Here is a 21858-nt window from a genome sequence, read left to right as displayed (position 1 = left end):
GTTTCCATAGCCAGCCTTGAAACTCTCACCAGGCCTCGGGGAAGTAGTTGCTTTGTGCCCGCACCTCTTTATTCGTACGGCTCTTTAGAACACCGGGTGTGAATCGAGCAGTCTTGCTAAGGGTTGACTCACTTGCTGAGGGTGGGAGCTGCGGCCACCAGGAAGAGGCCAGGTGTCACTGCGGCCTTCCCCTCCTCCCACACGTGGATGGGACTGGCCTTTAAAGCAAGTCCTCAGTGAAGGCTGCTGCTATCAGGGCCAGGAAGTCACGGTTCTCAGTGAGAGACACTGGTAAAGGGATCAAGGTGACTCCATGATTGTCCCGAGGCCCTGTCGTCTAGCCTGTCAGCAAAAGGTTCATCTAGGAAGAATGTTTCCAGCATGTTTTTTCTGGGCTTTGTCATATTTCAGTCCATGTGGGGACAGAGCCTCAGAGAGCAGTTTCCAGGCTCTCGGCCTCAGGTGGAAAGGTGCTGGCTCGGGTAGTAGATGGCCGTTGCTGTGACTAGTTGGCCGTCAGCTGTAACCATTGAGCCATTGGCCACTAATATAACTGCCACGGCTGCACTGGGGAGTGGAGTTGAGGGGAGTCGGTCGGTTGGCAGAAAAGCGGACAGGAGGTCACACGTCGTGTGACTCCAGCCTCCAGTGAGACTATAGTGGTGTGACTCCCCTACCTATGGCTCCGTGGGTGTTCCTTTTTGGCCTCACCATGTCCTGCATTCTTATGTGAGGAGCGGGACCAGAGGCCCCGCGTGACACCCCGCTTGACAGTCCGTCTGTGTAAGAAATGAAATGTTTCCAGCCGCCTCACTTAGAACCTTCCTTCCCTGAAGGACCCGGCCAGCGCAAGGTGCTGGGAACTGGGTGTGCTGACTGGGGGCACTGAACCCACCTCCTTGGGCCTGTGTCTGGGTTTTGGGGGAGGACTCCCCCACCTTGGGGAGCTGTGAGAACACCAGATTGCTGGGCAAGCAGATGGTCAACTCCGCGGCGGTTCGCAATCGTTAGCTCTGGTCGGGAGCTTGGTCCAGACTCCGAGCTCCGGGCTCCGGGCTCCGGGCTCCGGGCTCCGGGCCCTGTGACTTTGATAGGCGCTTAAACTGAGCTCAGCGGGTCTGAAACACTGAAATGCTTCCCACCTGTCTCATCTTGATGCACTTACTCGGTTCAAGCATTTGGGGGTGTTGGCACCTGGCCCTGCCATGCACCTGAACTTCCTGGTGACTCACTTCTGCCCCGCTGGGGTTGGAAACAAGTGGCCCGCCACGCTGTAGAGCGGACGACTGTCTTCTGCTGAGCTCTCAGAGGCCGCCTCTGCGAGGCACGGAAACTTCTGACTCAGAGGGTTCGCGACCCAGCAGACCTGTCGGTCAGGCTCCGCCCGCAGGTCTGGGAAGCTCCGCGCCTCCCCCACCTGCCGGCCGCGCTGCCCAGCTCGGCGCACGGGGCGGGTGCCGCCCCCTAGTGGAAGAGAAGCCAGTGCCAGGAGAGAAGGACCGGGTGCCTACGTAACCCTGGGAAGGAAATGGAAGTGGGCAGAGGCAGCGGTTCAAGTATGCCCCCCCCTTTTTTATTAAAGCAAGAGGGATTCCTGGAATTGTGAAATCCACGGGACAGCCTGGAGAGCAAATTAAATTGCTGCTGCAAAGACGGAGGTGGGGATCGGACTGCGGGAAGGGGCGAGGGAGGCTGGACCACAGCAGAAACAGCAGGACTAGGTCTGTGGGGTTAACGACCCCTGTGTCCAGGGCAGAGAGGAAGTCCAGACCCTGCCTCTGCCCACCTTGTCTAGAGGCCTTGCTTTCTCCTCCCTGCCTCTGCTCAACTTTTCTGAGAAGGGGAGGTGGTAGGCCCTGTCCCTAACGCCCTCTGAGACCAGGAATTAAAGTGCAAAGGCTGCAAACTGGCACTCAGCAGCCACTTTGTGTCTTTGTCCAGAGTTGCATCCATTAGGCCCTGGTTTAAAGACTCTGTCACTGTCCAGATGGTAGAAAGAGTGACCTTTACTTAAATGCTCTCCCATTAGCTGGGGACATCACTGGGCCACAAAAGATAGAGCACAAACTGAGAGAGGCCCCCATGTGCCTTTGTCCTCAGAGCCAAGGGGCCAAAAGCTTCAGGAGAAAACAGGGGTTTCCTCCTCCTTCTCTGCTGGGCCTCAGAAGTGGAGTGGGGGGCCCTCTGGGTGGGTCCTGCATTCTGCCCTTAGTGTGCACAGGCCAGCTGGCAGAGCCCTGCATGAGTCCTTTGGAGCCCTGTCCCCAGTTCCGGGTTTCTAAACACCCCCTCATCCGGGCTGCTCACTGGTGGGCTGGAGACTGCATCCTAACACGTCCCTGGGGCTTTTTTCCTGAACGTACTTTGTGCACAATGCTGCCGGTTCCCCTGCATAACTTTTCCTAAGGGTGTTCATTTGTTCGGTGCCTACATCTGAGGAGTTCCTCTCTGCTGGAGGTAAAACCTTAGTAGGGAAAGGACCAGAGGGAGTTTTGACTCCAAACCACCACTCGCTTCCTCAGAGCCTCTCTGGGGTTTAAAGTCAGGCCGTGTAAGACTCACAGGATAATTTATGTTTGCACTGAATTCAAGCTAGAACGAAGGTAAGAAGCTCCCCATTTTGGGTGGCCAGCGCCTTGCACACGTGTTTCTGATGCAGGTTTATGAGCAGAAGTACAGGCAGGTGGAACGGCCAGCAGGTACCGGGTGCAGTTGGTCCACAAACTCCCATCTGCAGAGAGTGGCGCAGCTGGAGCGAGTCCGGGCTGAGGGCGGAGGTGGGGGCAAAAGCCCGTGGGAGCAAGAAGACCGGATGCGGCCTCCCCTGAGCCCGGCGCTTCCTGTCTCCGCTGGAAGCTCTGAGGTGAACATCCACAGGCTCCCGTTTTGTCTTCAGATTCCAGCATCTAAGTTTGGCTGAGCCACTTAAAAACCTGGTATTCCAAGCGAAAACATAAAGGAAGCGTTTGAAGGCCAGCTGCTACCTATTTCTCTCACCTTCCTGTAGGACAAATGAATGTCTCTAAGCCTCCAGAATCAGTCCTCCGGACAGAACTTTTCCATTCTCATCTTCCATGGTTAACAAGAAAAGCCAGTCACAAAATACGTGCCAGGGAATCCCACGGCTAACAACATTCAACTGTGAGCACAGCTACAATACTGCTGACACACACGTATGTGGTAAAACTATAAAGAAAAGTGAGGATGGAGGAAATGCGGGCCTGGCGTCATCTCCAGGGAGAGCAAGGCGGCAGGTGAGCTCAGGAGCGCCCAGGGCTTCCTCTGGAGCTGGCAATGGCACATGGGGGGGGGGGGGAGTGGGGAAAGGGCCAGGAGAGCAGTGTCCGGGCTCGGCCTCATGTGGAAAGGTGCTGGCTCGGGTAGTAGATGGCCGTCAGCTGTGACTAGTTGGCCATGAGCTGTAACCAGTGAGCCGTTGGCCACTGATATAGCTGCCGTGGCTGCGCCAGCAAGCGCGGATTGCAGCTAGCAAGGGGTTGGTTGGCAGAGAGGGGACGGCGGGTTGCAGATCGTGTGGCTCCTGCTTCCTGTGTCTCCAACCCAGCTGCCAGCGAGAATATAGTGGTGTGACTCCCCCATCTATGGCTCCGTGGGTGTTCCTTTTTGGCCTCACCATGTCCTGTGTTTTTATGTGGGGAGCGGGACCAGAGACCCTGCATGACGGGGTAGGGACTGTCACCCTTTCTATCATTCCTTATTGTGGGGACAGAGCCAGGAGTGCAGTTTCCAGGCTCTCGGCCTCACGTGGAAAGGTGCTCACTTGGGTAGTAAATGGCCATCAACTGTGATTGGGTGGCCGTCAGCTGTGGCTAGTTGGCCGTCAGCTGTAACCAGTGAGCCATTGGCCACTAATATAACTGCCGTGGCTACGCTAGCAGCAAAATGGGGGCTGAGCTAGCAAGAGCAGATTGCAGTTAGCAAGTGGGGTCGGTTGGCAGAGAAGCGGATGGCGGGTTGCGGGTTCTGTGGCTCCTGCTTCCTGTGTCTCCAACCCAGCCGCCAGTGAGACCATAGTGGTCTGACTCCTCTACCTATGGCTCCGTGGGTGTTCCTTTTTGGCCTCACCATGTCCTGCGTTCTTGTGCAGAGAGCAGGAGCTGAGACCCCACATGACACCGCGCGTGACACTTATGTTAAACGTGTTTCTGCACATTCATGTCTAATGGGATCTCACAAGTAAATGTTTAACGTAATACATAAAAATCTCAGTCTTCTCTCCCTGCCCAAACCCAAAAAGTATAAACAAAACCACCCCAAACCACAGGAACTATAACGGGGGGCTCCCAGTGCCAGCACCAGCAACTGTCATGCCCACAGGACATTGGTCGGTGAGGAGAGGAAAGGTCCCCCGGCAGGGGAGCCCTCTGGGGGAGGGGAGGGGACCCCTGATCAATAGCACCAAGCCCGTGCATGGTGCCAGCAGGGCCTCCTCCCCCCAAGACACTGGCCCACTCCTCAGGCCAGGGCTGGTTCCAGGAAAGAAAAGCCAGGCACTGCCAGGTGTTTAAAGGGGCTGGGCCTGCGCTTCCGCTCCTGCAGCCTCCAGACGCTCCTGCAGCCTCCAGACGCTCCCTGGCTCCCTGGTTTCAGAGAGCGATGCAGAGCCCCCTACCGTTTGTGGTCCTTTGTACCCGCAGTCACCATGGTTCCCTGCACCCCCAGCCCCCACCCCAGCAGCGGGCTTCGCGCTTCCCTCCAGTGACAGAATTAACTGCGTCTGATGCAGAGATAACAGCACAGCCTGTGGGGGACGCGTATGGATTTATTATGACACCCTGAACACAGGCCAGACCGCACAGACGTGGGGCGAGATAACAGCCTGCATCGCGGAATCTCTCGTCACACAGCCCTGCAGTGGGGTCGCCTCTGGCTGTAGCAGCAACTTTCAAAAGACTGTAGCAAATGTCAAGAAATTCCAACAGTGTCTTGTTCTTTGATCGCATGCTGTCTGTCGGTGGGGGAGGAACCGGATCCGGTAGAACGAGATCACAGCCGTGGGTGACATGTTGCAAGAGCTTCAGGGGCTCTGCCAGAACTGCCTGCTGCAATTTCCATGACATCTGCTTCTGCAGAGGCTGAAGGCCACAGTATTTGGGGGCTTTGATCCCAGGACCCTTCCCCACCCCCATGTTCGCTTTGGTCCTGACGAGGTGAGCATCTCGCCCCCTGCTGTTTCGTCCAGGGGCTTCCATGCCACTGGAAGTGCCACCGGAAGCTGTGCTCTGCGGTCCCAACACCCCAGCAGTGGCCTCGCTCAGCATCCGGAGGACACACTCCTGGGGCTTAGGTGTGAGAACTGCCCCAGTGCCACACCTGCGTGGGCAGTTTCTCCACGCAGCTGGACAGTGTTGGGGACGAAGGGCAGTACTGTTCTCTGACTTCAGCCCCCATGGAAGCCATGAGTGGCAAACGATAGCACAACGAACTATTTTGTTTTGTCATCCGGTTCCCTGCCAGGGGCAAGTTAAAGCCAATCCCCGGGGCCAGCTCACCAGCACAGGGTGAAGGGGACCAGCTGCCTCCAGAAACAGCCCCCCGACCCGGTCCCAAGCTCATGAGTCGTTAGTCTGCAGCCAAACCACTGGGAGCAGCAGGATTCCGGAGTCTTTTTGTGACAACTGGGAGCTGCAGGGGTGAGGCGGGGCCTCAGGAGGAAGTGGCTCCAGTGACAAGCGGCAGCATCCTTGCTGCCTGGGCACTGGGCACGCTGCTCGCCAGCTTCAGTACTGCCTGTGGGTCTCGGATGCTGGACCAGGCTCCCGGTGGGCAATGCCTGTGACGCAGCAGCTAGTCCCCGACCCTCTGTCCCAAGGCCACAGCCCGACTGAGAGCTCCAGGGACAAAGGCTGGGCCTGAGCTAGCGAGTAGGCAGTTTGGGATGGGGACACGACAACGATGGTAGTGACAACGTGGGCACTGCCAGGATGAAGACCCAAGTTAACGTCACAGAGCCTTGGTCGTTTAAAGAAGCCTGAAGTGGACGTATTTCCTAGTTCCAGCATCACTCACTGTGGACCAGACAACTTTTCTGCCTCTACATGTCTGGGTTTCCAAAGCACCAGCCTCTCTTCCGGGTATAAACACGCCCTCCACAGGGAGGAGGGCAAAGGTGGGCCCTGTGGGGGCCCACTCAAGGGTCCTTCCAAGCGGCCTCATGGAAGGTGTGTTCAGGGACACGCTCTTCCAAAACTTAGGGGACACGAGAGGGTCTCTGGAGAGGGAGGAGGGGACTTACCGGCCCACCAAGTCACACGGCCCGGGTCTCAGCTTCAATTTTCTGCTCCCCGTGTAAGCTCTCTGGGTCCTGGAGCTGGGCCACACTCTGGCGGATGGCAATCTCAGGGCCGCCGCCATACAGGTTGTGCAGGTAGGCCCAGGTCTCCTCTGAAATCTGCCCGTAGTCAGCACCTGTGGGGCCCAAGAGGCCACCGGTCAGGGCTGGATCACCCTCATCCCCTCCAGGAAGCCACGGTCTTGGCAGTGGGGTCTCCTGGAGGGCCAGGCCCCTGAGGGAAGGGAGGGCAACCACGAGTTTCTGTGCAAAGCTGCCCAACGGAAATCTCAGGGCCTTCCAGTACAACATGCATGCTCCGAGGAGCCCGCTGGGGTTCACAGGAAGGGTGGGCAGGTGAGGCAGGTAGAAGGCGGTAGAGGATTGGGATCAGGCAGTGGGGTCTTGAAGACCCACACAGAGGCCAAGCGCCTTGGCCCATCTGCTTGGGCCCTGGGCCTGGACTCAGGCAGCAGCGGGGCTCCTGGAAGGGCTGTGACGGGGGCACCTGGGAGGCCGGCGCTGGAGCCGGTGCCACTCACCCTGCTTCAGCTGGATGTGGCCACTCCCTTTGACCTGCGCGATCCTGCTGTTGTCAATGGGCCCGGGGGGCTCTGGAACAGACGCGGCTCGGGCTCAGCACCTCTGCCCAGCGGGAGAAACCCCAGCCCCAGCCCGCACCATGGCACTCGACCCGACAGAGAAGAGCCAACGTCAAGGTGTGACCCCAACACCTGTGACCCCGAGGAGGCTGTCCTGGGCCTAAGGGGTCACTGTGAAGTCCTTACGGGGTGAGGGGCGTGGGGCACCAAGTGCCCATCGGCAGCAGTCTGAGAGCCAGGAGGGCCTCGCGGCGTCCCTGGACCCAGCGGGGGGGATTCTGGGACACACACACGCATTCCTGACCCTAGCGAGTGGGGGGCAGGGGCCAGTGCCAGGCGGACATTGCCCTAATCTCTGATGGCAGCTGCCACTCCCTGAGCACCGTTTCCATGTGCCCCAATAGCTCCTGTAATCCTCGACAGCCATGTGAAAAGAGAAATGCTTAGAGACGGGAAGTAACCACCCAGCTCAGAGCTGGCAGGACGCAAAGCCAGGGCCCAGGTGGTGCAGTGAGGCTGGAGCGGGGTTCTCGAGCACAGCCACGCCCACCTGTCCCCCCACACTGGGGAGGCCGCGGGGTGTCTGGTAGCTTCGCCACGCAGCAGGGGACAGATGGCAGTGAGGCACCAACCCGTTCAGGTTGGTGCTTCCGTTCTGGAATTCAAATGGCCAGGGCACAGAACCTACTGGCACTGCCAACCCCGCCAGGCCCCCAACCCTGGTCTGGGAGCCCACGTGTGGGGCTCGAAGGCAGTGAGGGTGGCCCCTGTGGGCCAGGGCTGGGGCTCTGCTGTTCCTTGCCGGACTGTGGGGGACTCTGGGAGCTGCCCTGTGAGGGGTCTGTGTCCACCTCAGTAAGTCAAGGGGTCAGAGGACACAGTGTCTTAGTCCTTTCCGAAGAGTCTGAAGCCATGTGTCAACTAAAACCTATTATACAGGGCAACAGAGTCCCCAGGGGCCTGGCAGGAGGGGACGGCAGCCTCCTGCAGGCATCCGCCGGGAAGACGGGAGGGAAAGGGCAGAGCAAGCTGGCTCCGGGCCTCCTGCAGCTGGAAGGCCTGGCCCGGGGCGGGGACACTGGAAGAGCACCTGCGTTCTCTGCTCACGGGGGGGGGGGGGGGGGGGGGGGGGGGGGGGGACACCGAAAACCTCCTAGGCAGCCACAGACCCTGGGCGCCCACTGGGATTCAGGGCCACTGCCCGCCCCCCCCCCCCAGGACAGTCCCCGCAGATGGAAAGCCCGCAGTCCCTCCTGGCGGGGGCAGTGCCAGGCGCCGCGCCCAGGCCCCCGCCCCACTCACCGTTGTCCTTGCCCTTGACGAAGGCCTCCCAGTCCCGGAACCACTGCATGCTGATGCAGTAGAGGACGCCGGGCGACTCCTCGGCCTGGAACGCCTTGTTCAGCTGGGGGGGGCAGGGGGGGCCGGGGTCAGCGTGAAGGTCCCGACACCCGCAAATCCTCACCCCCGCTGACACATCACTAGATACTCAGGGGAGGCCATGTAGAACTTCCAGACAAGTTCAAAATAAACAAATGTCTCCCACGACCCACCCCTCCCACAACGGCCACTAACATGTCGGTGACTCTGTTCCATAACTTCCTGAAAACTCAGTTGAGATCACAAGGTCAGTGCTGTTTTTCCTCACTTCATAGAACTGACTGGCTCACGAACTGCTCTGACTGGATCATGTTTCAATGGCCACAGAGCGCCGTGTCCTTCGGCGTCTTCTACCTCACACACTACTGTTAAATGGCAGAGGGTCCCAGAGTCCCCTGTTCTGAGCGGCACCACGGAGGGTGTCCTCTGGGCCTGTGTACACACACACACACACACACACACACACACACACACACACACACACACACACACACACACACACACACACACACACACACCCCACCCCCCCCCCCATTGCAGAAGTCCCTTTCCTAAATGGATTGTAGTGGGTCCTGTTTTGCAACTTGCTTTTTTCCCTGAATCCATGTCGGTTTGTGGAACCCAGTGGTTCTCAACCGGGGGACTCTGCCCCCCCCCAGGGGATACCTGTCAATGTCTGGGGGGGATTTTGGTTGTCACTGGCATCGAGCAGATAGAGGCCAGGGACGCTTCTAAACCTCCAACAACACACAGAACAGCCCCCACCAGAAAGAGCCCTCCAATCCCAGACAGCAGCACCCTCACCCTTGAACCGCTGCTGCACAGTATGCCAGGCAGACGGACCTAACCTGACCACCCCAACCCCTCCTGCCAGCAAAACCCTTAAATGTCTGGCCAGACCTCTGATCTCCCACAGAACACACCCTCCAAACAGAACCTGACTGCACACGGCTCTTTCGTCCTCGAGTCCCCAGGCGTCCCCAGCAGGGGCTGGAGGCCCGGCTCCCCCACGCTTCTCCCACCTGCACGCACCTTAATGAAGGTGTCGATCTCCACCCGCCTGCGCTTGGCCAGTGTCTCGATCTCCACCTGGCAGATGGAGCACACGTACAGATGGTTCACGGCAGGGCCGCCCCCAAACCTGCACCCAGGGTGGGGGAACAGAGAGAGAGAGAGAGACACACACAAGCCCTGAGGGGCGGGTCCCGGCGGCCAGGCGGTGGAACTTGGCCAGGCCCCCTCATCCGTCCGGAAGGCCCACCCATCGGGCCCCCACTGGCTTCCCTCGGCACCCTGGGCACGGCCTGTCTCCTTGTCTGTCTTCCTCACTCGACCGGCAAGGAGCCCACAGTACCGAGCAGAGCGCCTGCTCCCGGGCCGGTACGGCACACATGTCTGCTTAGCGGGCAAATGTTCTCACTTCCTCTCCTGACTACTGGGAGAGGCTGCAGGTCCTTCTGCAGGTAGGAGGGTGGATCCCACAGGATTTGGGACGAGCTCCCTGTGGGACTGCGACCCATCCACCAGCTCTGCGCCTGACCTCACGGGGATCGGGCAAAGCCAGTCCAACAAGAGGCCGGGCAGACACGACTCTTGGCCTCTCCTTCCCCATCTGCCTGGTGGCACATCCTGTCTGCCTAGCTGCAGAGGGACTCGGGCCTGGGCACATCCTCAACAAGAGAGCCATACTCTTGGTCTTGATGGACTTCAACCTGGAAGGCCCCATGCAGCACAAGCCCAAGGCCACCTGAAGCAGACATGGGGCTGGGGAGAGACGCCAGCCAGCCTGCCCTGCAGCCAGCACGCCCAGGAGCGTCTGTGAGAGGCCAATATGCTCGCTGTTGCTGGAGCGAGTTCTCTGCCCCTTGTCACTGGAAGGATCCACCTGGATGCCCACAAGTGACGTGCGTCTTTTTCACTGCAGACACAGCTGCGAGGGAAGTCCCTACCCCTGCTCCCGAGCCATCTGCTGCCGGAGTGGAAGGCAGCGGGGGAGGCATGGTGGCAGCCCTTCCCCAGCTGGGTGCCGGCCTGGACAGGGGCAGGCTGGCCTCCCGGAAGAGGCTGGCCCTGGCACCTTACCTGTTGTAGAGGTGCTCCCAGACGTTCTGGGGCAGGATCACCACCAGGTCGTCGATGTAATGGTACTTGTTGGGCGGGATGCCTGCGGAGGAAGGTGCAGGGAGGGGGAGGTGGGGGCTCAGCTCACCCGCCCCACACACCGACCTCCGAGAAGGCGCCCTCACCTCCGTGGGAGCAGAGGAAGGTGTGGTTGGTGATGGGCCCTGGCTCAGCGAAGGTGTTGAACTTGTTGAGCCACTCTCGGGACACGTAGAAGCGCAGCAGGCTGGGCTCCCGCATGGCGGCCAGGGACACCACCTGCTGCCGTTCCCGCACGGCCGCCTCGCTGCTCTTCCTGGGCAGGGTGAGGCAGGGAGACAGAGGAGCAGCTGTGCCCGGGCACCGCCATGCAGGGGCACGGGCCACACCCTGTCCAGGGGTGAGTTCAGAGCCACCCCCCCTCCCCAATCCCCCCCTCCCAAAGACCCAAACCCGACTCCTCAGCTTTCTAACAGTCAGAGGGCTCTTTCTTAAAAACTGAAATGCTTCTCCTTGGGCCTTAAAACCTTCCAGACTCCAGCATCCCCACAGCACCCAGAGTCAAGGCCTGGGTGGCAGGATGTCCCCACCCCATGCCTGCCCAGGGCGCACACCTGTAGAAGAGGACATAGGCCTCTGCACTCTGCACCACCGTCTCGTGCACCTCAGTGACATACTGGTCATCGAACTCATACCACTGCCCGTTGATCACGTTTTGGCAGTAGGCAATGTAGTGGCCACCTGCGGAGGGAGAGGCAGGCTGGTCACAGATGCCCCAGGGCTGGGGGCGGGGTCGGGGCGGGGCAGGGTGGGGGTGGCCAGACTCACTCCCTGCCGTGCCGTGGTGGCAGATGACCGAGAGGAGGTCATAGGTGGTGATCTGGGACGTGCACTCCTTGGCGAGGAAGGGGCGCAGGTCAAGCCCCTCAAGGGGGAAGGACACGTGGCTGCTGATTTTGAAGGAATACATCACCTCGTGCCGAAAGCGCTTCAGGTGAACACACAGGATCTGGGGAAGGGAGTGCCGGTCATTCCAGGGCCCTGTGACCTGGGTAACCTGACAGGGCCTCGGGGCGGGGCTCTGGGACACCCACTCGCCCGCTGTGTGACCCACTCCAGTCTTGTCATGGAAACGCAAAACCCAGCAGCCAGAGGCCCGCTGAGGGGTCCCGCCCGCGGACTGCGTCTGAGGCAGAACTCTGCATGGGAGCCGGCGGGGCTCCCCTCAGTCCCACCACACAGGCAGAGGTGACGGTGGGGCTGAGCTGCAGGACAGGCTCGGTGGCCCGAGAGCTGAGCTGGTCTGCACAGGACGCTGACTGCCACTGGCCTGTGCAGTTCACCATCCGAAGAACTCTGACAGCCAGCTCTGCTGGCACAGGCTCTGAGGGCTTCTCCAGGGGCTTCCCTAACCTGTGCGGCTGTCCCCGGGACCCACATCCTGGGCCACACTCCTCTGTGCTCTAGCCGCACGGGCCTTCCTTGCTTCAGCCAAGCCCATTCCTGCTTCGCGGTTTTGCCCACTGTTCCTGCCGCCCTCTCCCCTGGAGGCTGACACCAGCTTACATCCTCAGGGCTCCCTCAGACTCCACGTCCTCAGAAAGGCCCTCCCTGACACCCTGTGGCCAGTTCCCCGCCCCTCACAGCTGTCTATTCCAGGTGGAAGCCTCAGCGGCCCCTACACCTGCCTCGTGCTGACGAGAGAAAGGGAGCCAAGTTACAAATTGAAAACTGAGCCCTCTGCATCTGCAGACCCTCGAAGGAGGTCCCGCAGCCTATGCAGTACCATTGCCACGGGCCTCTTTAGCTCAGAAGCCCCAAGTCAGGGAGGCGTCAGCCTTTGCCCGGCACGCCAGCACACGGCAGTGTGGAGAGGCCCTGGCAGGCTCCGGGGGTGGGGAGCTGCTCCACTCACCTCAGGCAACCGCAGGACCTTACAGTACTTCACCCCGTTCCGCAGCCTGGGAGGAGACAGCCCACGAGAGGTGGTGAGTGACCCAGTGTGGCGGCCGAGGGGCCAGGTAAGCACCCCTCCCACCCTGGTCACCTCCGTGAGGTCAGGATCGAACTCTGGGGGGGAAACTCATGGGAAGTGTGTGGAACATAGATAGGGCACAGAGGGTAGAAATGGGAAACTGGGGAGAAGCCCCCAGAATGCACACACTTACTTTTTACACCGCTCACAGCTGTACATGTTGTCACCTAGGGCAGTAAAATAGAGACAAAGGTTAGCAGGGATGGGAAATGGGGAGCAGAAATGCACATAGTGATTTATGCTTAAGTAATAAAACCACAATATTCTGCCTACAAGAGACTTCCTTTAGCTTAAAGGACACACACAGGCTGAAAGTGAAGGGATGGAGAAAGAGATTACATGTAAGTGGTAACCAAAAGAGAGCAGGACTAGCTACACTTATGTCGGCTAAAATAGACTTTCAATCAAAATCCATTACAAGAGACAAAGAGGGTCAGCTCATCAAGAGGTTGTAACCATCGTGAATACATACGCACCCAACACCAGAGTCCCTAAATATTTAAAACGTATTAACACAACTGAAGGGAGAATTAGACAGCAATGCAATAACAGCAGGGGGTTTCAATACTGCACTTTCAACCCTGGATAAATAACCAGACAGAAAGGTAATTGGGGAACAGCAGACATGAGTAACACTACAGATCAAATACACCTAAGAGACATATACAGAACATTTCATGCAGCATCAGAACGTGTTCTGCACACGTGTGCGTGGAGCACTCTCCTGAACAGACCATATGTTGGGCCACAAAGCCAGACTTAACACATTTAAAAGGACTGAAATCATATCTAGTATCTCTCTTCCAACCACAATGGTATGAAACTAGAACCAATAATAAAAGGAAAATTAAAAAATTCACAAATATGTGGTAATTAAACAACACACTCCTGAACAACCACTGCGTCAAAGAAATCAAAAGGGAAATCAGAAATGGTCCTAAAACAAATGAAAATAAAAATACAACATACCAGCACTTATGGGAGACAGCAAAAGCAGTACTAAGAAGGAATTTTACAGCAATAAATGCCCACATGAAGAAAAAAGAAAGATCTCAAATAAATCAATTGACTTTACACCTCAAAGAATTAGAAAAAGAATAAACTAAGCCCAAAATTAGCAGATGCAAGGAAATAATAAAGATTAGAGCAGAAGTGAATGAAACACACTAGAAAGACAATTTTTTAAAAAAAATCAATAAAACTAAGAGCTGTTGTTTTGAAAAGATAAACATAATTGAAAACCTTTAGATTAACCAAGAAAAAAAGGGAAGACTCAAATAAACAAAATTGTAAATGAAAGACATTCCAACTGAAAATACAGACACAAAGGATTGTAAGAGACTACTATGACCAATTATACACCAACAAATTTGATGACCTAGAAAAAATGGATAAATTCCTAGAAACATACAACCTACCAAGGCTGAATGACGAAGAAATAGAAAATCTGAACCAAGCAATAATGACTAAGATTGAAGGAGTAATAAAAAACCTCCCAGCAAAGAAAAGCCCAGGTGATGTCACTGGTGAATTCTACCAAACATTTAAAGAAGAATTAATGCCAATCCTTCTGAAACGCTTCCAAAGAAAGGAAGAGGAGGGAACACTCACAAAGACATTTCATGAGGCCGGCATGATCCTGATACCAAAGCCAGGTAAGGACACTACAAGAAAACTATAGGCTAATATCCCTGATGAATACAGATGGAAAAATTCTCAGCAAAATTCTAGCAAACCGAATTCAACAGCACATTAAAAGGATCATATACCACCATCGAGTGGGATTTATCCCTGGGATGCAAGGATGGTTCAACATATGCAAATAATAAACATGATACATCACATTAATAGAATGAAAGATAAAAATCATATGATCCTCTCAATAAATGCAGGAAAACCAGCTGACAAATTTCAACACCCATCTTTTCATGGTAAAGCTCTGAAATTGGGTGTAGAGGAGACATATCTCAACATAACACAGGAAATATATGACAAGTCCACAGCTAACATCATAATCCACGATGAAAAGCTGAAAGCTTTTCCTCTGAGTTCAGGAACAAGACAAGCGTGCTCACGCTCACCACTCTATTCATCATAGCACTGGAAGTCCCAGCCAGACTCAACAGAAAAATAGGAAAAGGACAGGAATGGAAAATTTCAAAATAGGAAATCCTAACAGCTAATAATACCCTTACAAAAAAAAAAAAAAATTCAAGCTCATCAATAAACAAGGAAATGCAAAATTAAAGCACGATATCATTTTTGTCCACCAAACTGGTCAGAAAAGCAAAGTGGGTGAACCCCTAAGACTACAAGGTGTGGGCCAGGAGAACACGCAGTCCCAAGCCCAGCCTGGCAGGCAGGGGTGGGATTCCGACAGTGAGGCCCAGAAACCTCGTACTGTATGCTGACCCGAGACCCTGCCCCAGCCGGCCTGGGCCACTCACCCTTCAGCTCATCAGCAGCAAAGAAGGCAGCGAGGCAGTCTTCTAGGGTGATGACCGGCCCCCAAAACCAGCTGGGGGTACAGGATACCACGAATCTACAGAGACAGAACAGGGGTGGTGGGAGTGCTGCCAGGGCCTGGGCAAGGGTACGACGTGGGGCGGAGGTCTGTTCCAGCCCAGAGGCAGCTTGGCCCAGTGGGAAGAACGGGCAGAGGTCTGGAGCCAGACACCTGGGACCACCAGCCAGCAGCTCGGTATCCTTGGGAGAGTGACGTCATCTCTCCGAGTCTCTCCTTACTCATCTGTAAAGGAGCCCTGATCACTCGGGCCGTCCCCTGGGCAGAGCAGTTTCCTAACATCAGACAGGTAAAGCAGGCATCGTGGCACAATGGGAGCTACGGAAAGCGGCCCATTGCCCTCCAGCTGCCAACCTCCTTTCTAGCTGCCACTTGGTCACTCCCGTCGTTACCTGTCTTCCAATCTGAGGGCCCACCCAATCCAGGCCATCCCAGTGTGGACAGGGACACGCCCACCCCACTTGGCTAACTCCCGGCATCCTGCAGCCTCGAGCTCCCTTCTGGACTCTGCCCTCATCCCTGCAAATGCTTGTACTTTGCTGTGTAAGGTGTCGCCTGCCCAGGCTGCAAGTCCAGGCCAGGGTGGTCTTGTGTCTTCAGCGGGCAGAAGGGGGCATACCGTCGGATATACTCCACGATGAAGGCAAGCCAGCCCTGGGCAGCATAGCTGTCCCCACAGGCGCCTGGCTTGGCTGGCACGTTCTGGTAGATAGCCGAGTGGAGCTTGGCCAGGTCCTCCTTGCCAGGAATGGGTAACGACAAATCCTGGAACGTCTCCACCGTAGTGGACACCTGTGGGGTGTAAGGGCAGCCTGGGTCTCCACCTTCCAGGGATCCGCCCTGCCCAGCCCAAGCAGAGCCAGCACCCTGAGTCCCAGCCACCAGCTGACAGGTGTACGGCACAGGGCAGCGGGTGGAGAACCTGCCCCCACCCCTAACCCCGGTGAGCACCACCGAGGCTGCTGAAAGCTGAACGCCCCTCTGCACCCCCAGGCACTCACCCGGTCACAGGTGAGACACTGCACGAGGCTGAGGATGGAGCCGTCAAAGATGTCCGAGATGACGCTGCGGTAGCGCTGCTCCTTCCGCCTCCGGCTGCCGGCACTCGGCACCTGGGCTGGGGGCACAGCACAGGACTGGGCCCAGGCCCTCCAGCCTGCCTGGGGCAAGGGGTGGGAGCTGGGGCTTGCTTGGCCGGGACATGGGGTCACGGGACGGAGTATGCAATTCACCTCCTGGTGCCTCAGTCACGGTCTGCAAGATGGGGCTCCCCACTCATGTCCCAGTGCTACGAGGGGGTTCAGGGACAAGCATGAGCATAGCCCCTGGTAGGGAGTGCTCAAAAATGGCAGCCCCAGGCTCACTTTCCACGCCCAGCCCCGAGCTCCAGGTGGGGCTGCCCTGCTGACCGACCCTCCCCGCCTGACCCTCCGAACCTTTCTTGAGCACATACGATGGCCCCATCCTCACAGGGCTCGCACGAGGAGGGCTGCTGGCCAGCTTGGTGTGGCCGTCGTGGTGGTGGACGGGGCTGCAGGGGCGAGAGGCGCTGCGCATGCGGGCCTCGTTGTCCGGCTCTGGGGACAAAGGGGACCGTGCTGGGCCAGGGCAGCCAAGCACCTCCTAACAGGACCGGGGCGTGACCCCACTGTGTGTCCTCTGTCTGTGCCCACCCCACTCCAGCTTTACTACCTAAGTGAGTCTGGACCCATCAGTTAGCCGATTTCTCACCCAGAAGCTGGGTCTTGTGGTAGAAATGCCCCAGGGAAGCGGGAGAACTGAGTGGGCACCTGCATGGTGGTGCTTGGCACTCAGTAGGTGCTGGACAAACAGGGCCTTGCGGTACCTGGTGTCCGGCAGGGACTGGTGGACCGCGGCGACGGTGGCTGAGCCTCAGGGGGCTGGTGGCCAAGGGCGGTCATGGCGGTGTCCACATCAGCATCCTCATCCACTTGCTCGGAGTTTGTGCGCTGCTGGCCCCAGGAGAACTTGCGGTCCTTCATCCGCTCCTTCTCAGAGATGGCGCGGCCGGCCTCGTCGGGGATCAGCAGCTCCGTCTCGGCCTGCGAGCCGCCACTGCCACGACCCTGCCCGTCACCCTCACCCCGGTCACTGCTCGAGTCGCACGACAGGAACTCGTCTTCAGACGGGCTCCGGTCGCCCTCCCGCTTCTCATCTGTGTCGCTCGAGTCCGAGTCCCGAGCCTCTGTCAGTGCCGCTGCTGCCGCCACCACAGGCTCCTTCAGCTCCTCATGCAGCTGGTCCATCAGGCAGCGCAGGAACTCCTGGGTGTCCTGGAACCAGGGGCTGTATCAGCAGGGCTTCCCCTGGGGCTGGGGAGGACATGCCGCGAGCACCCCACTGCTTCTGCTGACGAGGACGCCGGTCACGTCTCTAGTGGGTCCTCGCTGGCACCCTGAGTGGTGTGTGATCAACCCCTCGCAGTGGCCTCATGGCAGTTCTGTCCTAACCCCCATTCTACTGAGCACACCGAGGCTCAGAGAGGCTGAGGGACCCTTCCCAGCTCACACAGCAGTGAGGCCGCAGAGCCGAGATCCCCACCGGGTCCATCTGACTCTAGCCCTGCTTCCAACTCGGTGTGGGAGAGAGACCGGAGGCATCACATTCAGTGCTCAAGTCGCCTTGCTCCCTAAAGCAGGCGACACTGGGGGTGGGAAGGAAGCCCGTGGAAAGATGAAGGTGCGTGTGCTCATGAGGGCTCACTCAGCTTAGATCCATGGGGAGAATGCCACCCGCAGGCCAGCTGGTCTGCATCCTCCACCCCGCCTTTGGTTTTCCCTGCTCCCCCAGTCCTTCTGCCAGCGTCCCCATGCCCACACCTTCCCTTGCTGTTGGGACCTGTGGCATGACTACAGGCTCTGGAGGCAGGATCTCACCTTCCCACTGACCTGCACAGGACTTGGACGAAGCTGCCACTTCAGGGCTCAAATTACAGTGGTGACACTTGTATTCTGACTACTCTCTGACTAGGTCACTACCCACAGGAAGTCAGGGCAGCGAGGCCTCTGGCACAGCCTGCCCACTGGGCCCCGCCAAGAGTGGCAGACACAGGAAGTGCTTTACAAGGTCAGAAGATGGTGACAGGCTCTGACAGCTGAGGGCACCTGGTGTCATGCTGGGCCACTTGACTCAAAGTCCAGATTTGTCCCTCACGGTCCCTGACCTGGATGCCAGAAGCAACCCCCACTTCCCGCCCAATTCCTGACCCACACGAGGCGGGTGGGCGTCATGCAGTAGCCAGATCCAGCCACGCACCCAAAGCCCCACATCAGACGTGGGGACAGGGGCCTCGTTCTCTCCGTTCTAGCCGAGGGAAAGTGGGCTCTAGATGCACGTCCTTAGCCCAAGTGCCAAACTCGAAGATCAAAGAAATGAACCACTAGCTTATCTGGCATGAGGGAGGGGGGAGGAGAGGTGTGTCCTGTGTCGGGGGCTCTGGAAGGTTCTTTTAAGAAACAGGCTGTTGACACACCATCTACTTTTCTTTGTGGTTCGTCCTCTTAACAAAAGTACTCTGTGGTCGTTGCTAAAATCTCAAGCCACGTGGAAGCATGACAGCATCCTCTGGCTTCAGACTCAGAAACATCCTCTGCTGACATCCAAGAGCCAGAGAAAGGGATGCTTCTGGAGTCCAGACAGATGTTAGGCAGTAGCGAGTGGCCCTCCGTGTCCTCACTGAGAGCCTGAGGGCCAGCAAGAAGACCCTTTGTCAGAATGAGGGACGGGACAGCTCAGGCCTGCCACTACGTGCTATGTGACCTGAGAGAGCTGTACAACCTCTCTGAGCCTCAGCTCTTTACCTATAACATGCGAGCGGTGATAGGGCACTTTGAGAGAGTTGTACGACTATAAACAAGACTGTACCTGTGTGGCAGGTAGTGAACACTTAATAAATGTGCATTCTGACCACTGTGTAGATATTATCGTTCTCCCAAAACGGTGGTATTCCGGTAGCGCAGGGCTTCTGGGTCAGGAGCCTGGCATTCACCCGATGGAGGGTGTGAGCAGAGAAACGCCCGGCAGCCCTCGTCCCAGGAAGGGGTGAGAGGCGGGGTGTTGGGGGCTGAAGGCATCCCTCCCGTGACCACTGCTCTGTTCCTGGCCCCCGCATCCAGGCAGCAGAAACAGTGACCCAGACAGCAACCCAGCTGTGTGACAGCCTGGGGCAGGGATCTGGACCATTATTAGCTGGGCATGGAGCTGAGATATATATGTGGCTGCACGCTGCTTCGTCTTGGTCTCATGATTTTATGCAATAGAAGATACCAGTTTCAACGGGTTCTCTAGATTTACAAAATTTGTAACCAAATGTTTACTTTAATAAAAGTGAAAAATTCTGCCCGTGGGTTGGAAACCGAGAAACCACATCCCATTTTAAATGTAGTGCCGAGACACATAAACTCTGGAGTTAAACCACCTGAGGTCAGATTTCCCCTCTGTCATGTACCAGCCATGTGACCTGGACAAGTGACTTGGCCCGCTGAACCTCAGTCTCCCCATCTGTCCAGTGGGGAGAACACCAGCAGGTTGCTGGGAGGCTCCAATGTCCTCACACGTGAAGGGCTCGGGCAGCGAGAGGAACATGTAGGTGCTGTTGCCATTTTCCATGCTGGTCGTGGTTTCAGAGCCAGGCCTGGTGGGCAGTGGACCTGGGTGCCCCCTGGGCAGCTCGGATGGCCTACCTGCTGGGCATAGCCTCGGAACATCGGATTGACCAACTTGATCCCGTGGGACAGGCTGGTGGGAATCACATAGCTTGGGCTGCAGGAAGACCAGACCCGTTAGTGCAGGTGGCCTGCTCTGAGCTCAGTCCCGTGAGGGCTGGCAGCAGCCAGCCGGCAGGGCAGAATCAGACTCAGGGAGTGTCTATCACACCTGGGGGAGGTGCCAAGCTGGCCAAGGGTCCCAGCCGGCTCGCACATCTCTACAGTCAGGAAAATGTCAAGTCATGGCTCACCTAGGCCAGGGGCTCTTGACTTGTCATAGCCCGTGACAAACCTACGTTAAAATTGTTTTCGTTCTAAAACATTTATTGTAGTTTTTCTGATTTCAAAAGTAAAAAAGATTTTTCATTATTGAAAAATCTAAAATTTCAGAAAAGCCCAACAAAGAAACATCACCACTCAGAGCACCGCCCAGCGATGACCACCATTAAGATTTCCAGATTTTTTCCATGAAAATATAGAAACATTTACAACATCACATACATGAAATACACTTGGCTTCTTATACAATGGGAATTACATTGCATCATACTGCTGTATAATCTGTTTCTACACTAAACATATTTTTATACTGTCACTTCAAATTATTCCCGATTTTGACTTTTTCTGGAGAAATAGGTCTAATCCAAGTTTCTGGTCTTTTAGTTCATTTCACACTGAGCTAAAGGGCCAGCCAGCTCTTAGGAAACTCCTTACGAGCACAGTTGTGTCTGAGACCTAGGAGTGGTCACAACACGTGTCTGTGCCTTGGCACACACATGTGCAGAGTGGCTGCTGGCTCGGATCAACGCCAGGTTCAAGCTCTAGCTCCATCTCTCACAAGCTGTGTGACCCTGAATAAGATACTTAAATCTCTCTGAACCTCAGCTGCCCCCATGTAAAATCAGGCTGGCTATGACCTTCACCTCGCTGGGCAGCCGTAAGTATTACAGGGGGCAGAGTATGGTAAGAGCCTGATGAGGGGCTGAGGGGAAATCCCCGTCCCACACTCCTGCCCGCGTCAGGGGCTGTCACTCACCGTTTCCTGTGCCACACCTCAGAGACCAGCTTCTGGTAACTCTTGCACAGGGCTGGCTTCTTGTCTGTGCGCACCAGGCCACCACACTCCAAGAAGAACTGGGTCAGCGGAGGGCTGGGGGACCAGGGCAGTGAGCCAGGTCAGGAGAGAAAAGAAGGGGAGCATGGCATCGTTTAGAGAGCTGGGTGGAGAAGCAAAAGCTTTTCGTGTGGCAAGTGCTTGTGTGGGGGACGTACTGTAGCCCCCTGGAGCCAGAAAAGCCGGCAGACTACAAGGATCCCACATGTTATGGATGAATTGTGTCCCCCCACTTCATATGTTGGGAGCCCTAACCCCCAGGACCTCAGAACATGGCTGTATTTGGAGACAGGGTCTTTAAAGAGGTGATTAAGTTAAATGAGGTCATCGGGGTGGGCCGCAATCCAATCTGACTGGTGTCCTTATATGAACAGGAAAATTGCACACAGGGAAGATGGCATGAAAACACAGGAGCAGGGAGCCATCCATAAGTCAAGCAGAGACGCCTCTGAAGAAGCCAACCCTGCCCACACCTGGACCCTGGACTTCCAGCCTCGGAACGGAGAGAGAATACATTTCTGTTGTTTAAGCCACCTGGTCTTTGACTATGTTATGGCAGCCACAGGAAACTAAGGCAGCCCCTGTCCTCTCCCAGGTCAGCTGAGTTTCCCACTTTGGGGCCAGTGGGGGCAGGGGTCGGCTTTTACATGAACGAGACAGGAACCGCACCTGCTCCTCCTGCCAGCGCATTCAGTGAAACCTTCCCCAGCAGGAAAGCATCTCCCTCACTCCCCCTTTGCTTATGTTTTTAAAACTTATCTCATTACACAAGAAATACACTCATCGTAGAAAAACTGGAAAATACAGATAAGCCAACAATAATAACCGACCTTGATCTACCACGTGAAGGCAGCTGCTCTAACACTTGAGGGCACCCCCTTCCGGACTTTCCCGTGCCTCACACCCCCTCCCTCCCTCACACATACACACACTGAGTCCCTACCAGGTGACACACCTGAGTGCCAGGCATAGGCCGTGCCCCCGCCTCATGGAGTTGACGCCCCTCCTAGATGAGAGTTAATACCCCCCATGCCTTCGTACGGGATTGCACCGAACAAAGCTTCATAACCTCCCTTTTCGCACC

The 21858-nt window shown here is 56.7% G+C and overlaps 1 protein-coding gene across 4 annotated transcripts in view; it reads right to left on the bottom strand.

Annotated features, from left to right (window-relative positions):
- Window positions 1-4742: 4742 nt before the first annotated feature.
- The window catches only part of USP20 (ubiquitin specific peptidase 20), a 36759-nt gene continuing 19643 nt past the window's right edge, over window positions 4743-21858 (bottom strand). Inside the window, exons 9-26 of one of the 4 annotated variants that reach the window (XM_033123399.1) lie at window positions 20697-20810; window positions 19637-19715; window positions 16780-17227; window positions 16370-16510; window positions 15935-16050; window positions 15553-15725; window positions 14857-14951; window positions 12543-12576; window positions 12290-12335; window positions 11203-11383; window positions 10989-11115; window positions 10521-10690; window positions 10357-10438; window positions 9307-9415; window positions 8197-8299; window positions 6835-6906; window positions 6257-6429; window positions 4743-5937 (exon numbers count right to left, since the gene is read on the bottom strand). In XM_033123399.1, the coding sequence (XP_032979290.1) occupies window positions 6269-6429; window positions 6835-6906; window positions 8197-8299; window positions 9307-9415; window positions 10357-10438; window positions 10521-10690; window positions 10989-11115; window positions 11203-11383; window positions 12290-12335; window positions 12543-12576; window positions 14857-14951; window positions 15553-15725; window positions 15935-16050; window positions 16370-16510; window positions 16780-17227; window positions 19637-19715; window positions 20697-20810 (2251 nt within the window). In that variant the 3' untranslated portion in view covers window positions 4743-5937; window positions 6257-6268. Of the gene's footprint in view, window positions 5938-6256; window positions 6430-6834; window positions 6907-8196; window positions 8300-9306; window positions 9416-10356; window positions 10439-10520; window positions 10691-10988; window positions 11116-11202; window positions 11384-12289; window positions 12336-12542; window positions 12577-14856; window positions 14952-15552; window positions 15726-15934; window positions 16051-16369; window positions 16511-16779; window positions 17228-19636; window positions 19716-20696; window positions 20811-21858 lie in introns of those variants that run through there. The other 3 variants (XM_033123400.1, XM_033123398.1, XR_004424685.1) reach the window with 3 other exon arrangements.

This window comes from Rhinolophus ferrumequinum, chromosome 12 (genome assembly GCF_004115265.2).
Source record: "Rhinolophus ferrumequinum isolate MPI-CBG mRhiFer1 chromosome 12, mRhiFer1_v1.p, whole genome shotgun sequence".
Lineage (NCBI taxonomy): Eukaryota > Metazoa > Chordata > Mammalia > Chiroptera > Rhinolophidae > Rhinolophus > Rhinolophus ferrumequinum.
This window is presented reverse-complemented; position numbering and strand designations above follow the sequence as displayed.